A 1,146-nucleotide genomic window follows, 5' to 3' on the forward strand; every position below is an offset into this window, starting at 1 on the left:
TCCGGGAACCGGTCCTCTGCCGCGTGCCGGTGATTTTTTTCGGTTAACGGTGATACATAGGTTTTCGAGCGTGCGCGTGATGACGTGGAGCGCGAACGCGGCACCTCGACTCGCGACTGACACGCACCGCACACGAAAAGGCTCGCCCGAACGCGCGCAAATAAAGCCACACACTGGTTGGTACAGCCCGCGGCGCGGCGTTGCTGCCGGGTCTGCGCCCGCTACGGCCTCTTGTAGTAGTGGCGGAACAGCAGGTCAATCGAGTCCCGCCGGTACGTCGGTTCGCGCGGAAAGTCTGCGAGCCGCGGTGCGCGCGTCATCACAAACGTGAGGGTGCGGAAGCTGGCCTCCGCGTAGGGAGGGAGCTCGTGGTCGGGCGACTTTCGTCGCAGCCCGGTCGGGTCCACCCACCCGCCTCCGCTCGCCTTTGGCAGAGGCGCGTCGAGGCCTGCGCCGGGCTGCAGCGCCCTCAGCTCGCGCTGCATGCGCGCGGTGAGCCCGCCGTCGCCAACCGCCGCCTCCGCCGCCGTCCCGTCCGCCGCCGACGAGCACGGCCGGGCCCACCCCCCAGCCGCCCTCGCCGCGGCGGAGAGGAGCGAGGGCCTCGGCGAGCGACAGAGCCTATGCGTGACCACCATACCTTACCCCAAAAAAATGTCGGATCGACAAAAAAAACAAGGAGCCCTCACAAAAAAAATACGAATCCGGATGTGCGGTTAATGACTGCACTCCAAGTGCTCCAAGTGCGCATCAGGGTGGACCGCTGGACCCCGAGGATCTGGCGTCGATGCGGGCCGCGGACCTCGACGAGTTGAACGAGGCGGCACCCGGGGGGATAGGCGGACCGGTGTGGGTCTATTTCCTTGACGACAAGGGCGGCTTCAGGGCGGACTGGGTGCTGGTGTGGGCGGCCCCGCACCCGGGCTCGGGGCTGACCAGGGCCCACATCCAGTATGTGGGTCGAGACACCCAGCACAACGAGCCGGGATGGGGGGCGGGCTTCTGTGGCGTGACGTGCCGGGGAGAGCAGAACCTACAACCCGGCCGCTCGGGGGGGGTGGACCGGCTCGTTACCCGGAGCGCCAGGGGCTGGGCCAGCTGCCTGGACCTTGAGAACGGTGTGATGGCTATCCCGGCGAATGGGGG

At 67.5% G+C, this 1,146-nt stretch overlaps 1 protein-coding gene across 1 annotated transcript; it reads right to left on the reverse strand.

Annotated features, from left to right (window-relative positions):
- Positions 1-40: 40 nt before the first annotated feature.
- On the reverse strand, positions 41-635 carry EMIHUDRAFT_374566 (hypothetical protein). The gene has a single exon (XM_005756178.1). It carries the CDS (start codon positions 483-485, stop codon positions 222-224), a length of 264 nt encoding a protein of 87 aa, XP_005756235.1. The 5' UTR covers positions 486-635; the 3' UTR covers positions 41-221.
- Positions 636-1,146: the final 511 nt, after the last annotated feature.

This window comes from Emiliania huxleyi (assembly GCF_000372725.1).
Source record: "Emiliania huxleyi CCMP1516 unplaced genomic scaffold EMIHUscaffold_9872, whole genome shotgun sequence".
Classification (NCBI taxonomy): domain Eukaryota; phylum Haptophyta; order Isochrysidales; family Noelaerhabdaceae; genus Emiliania; species Emiliania huxleyi.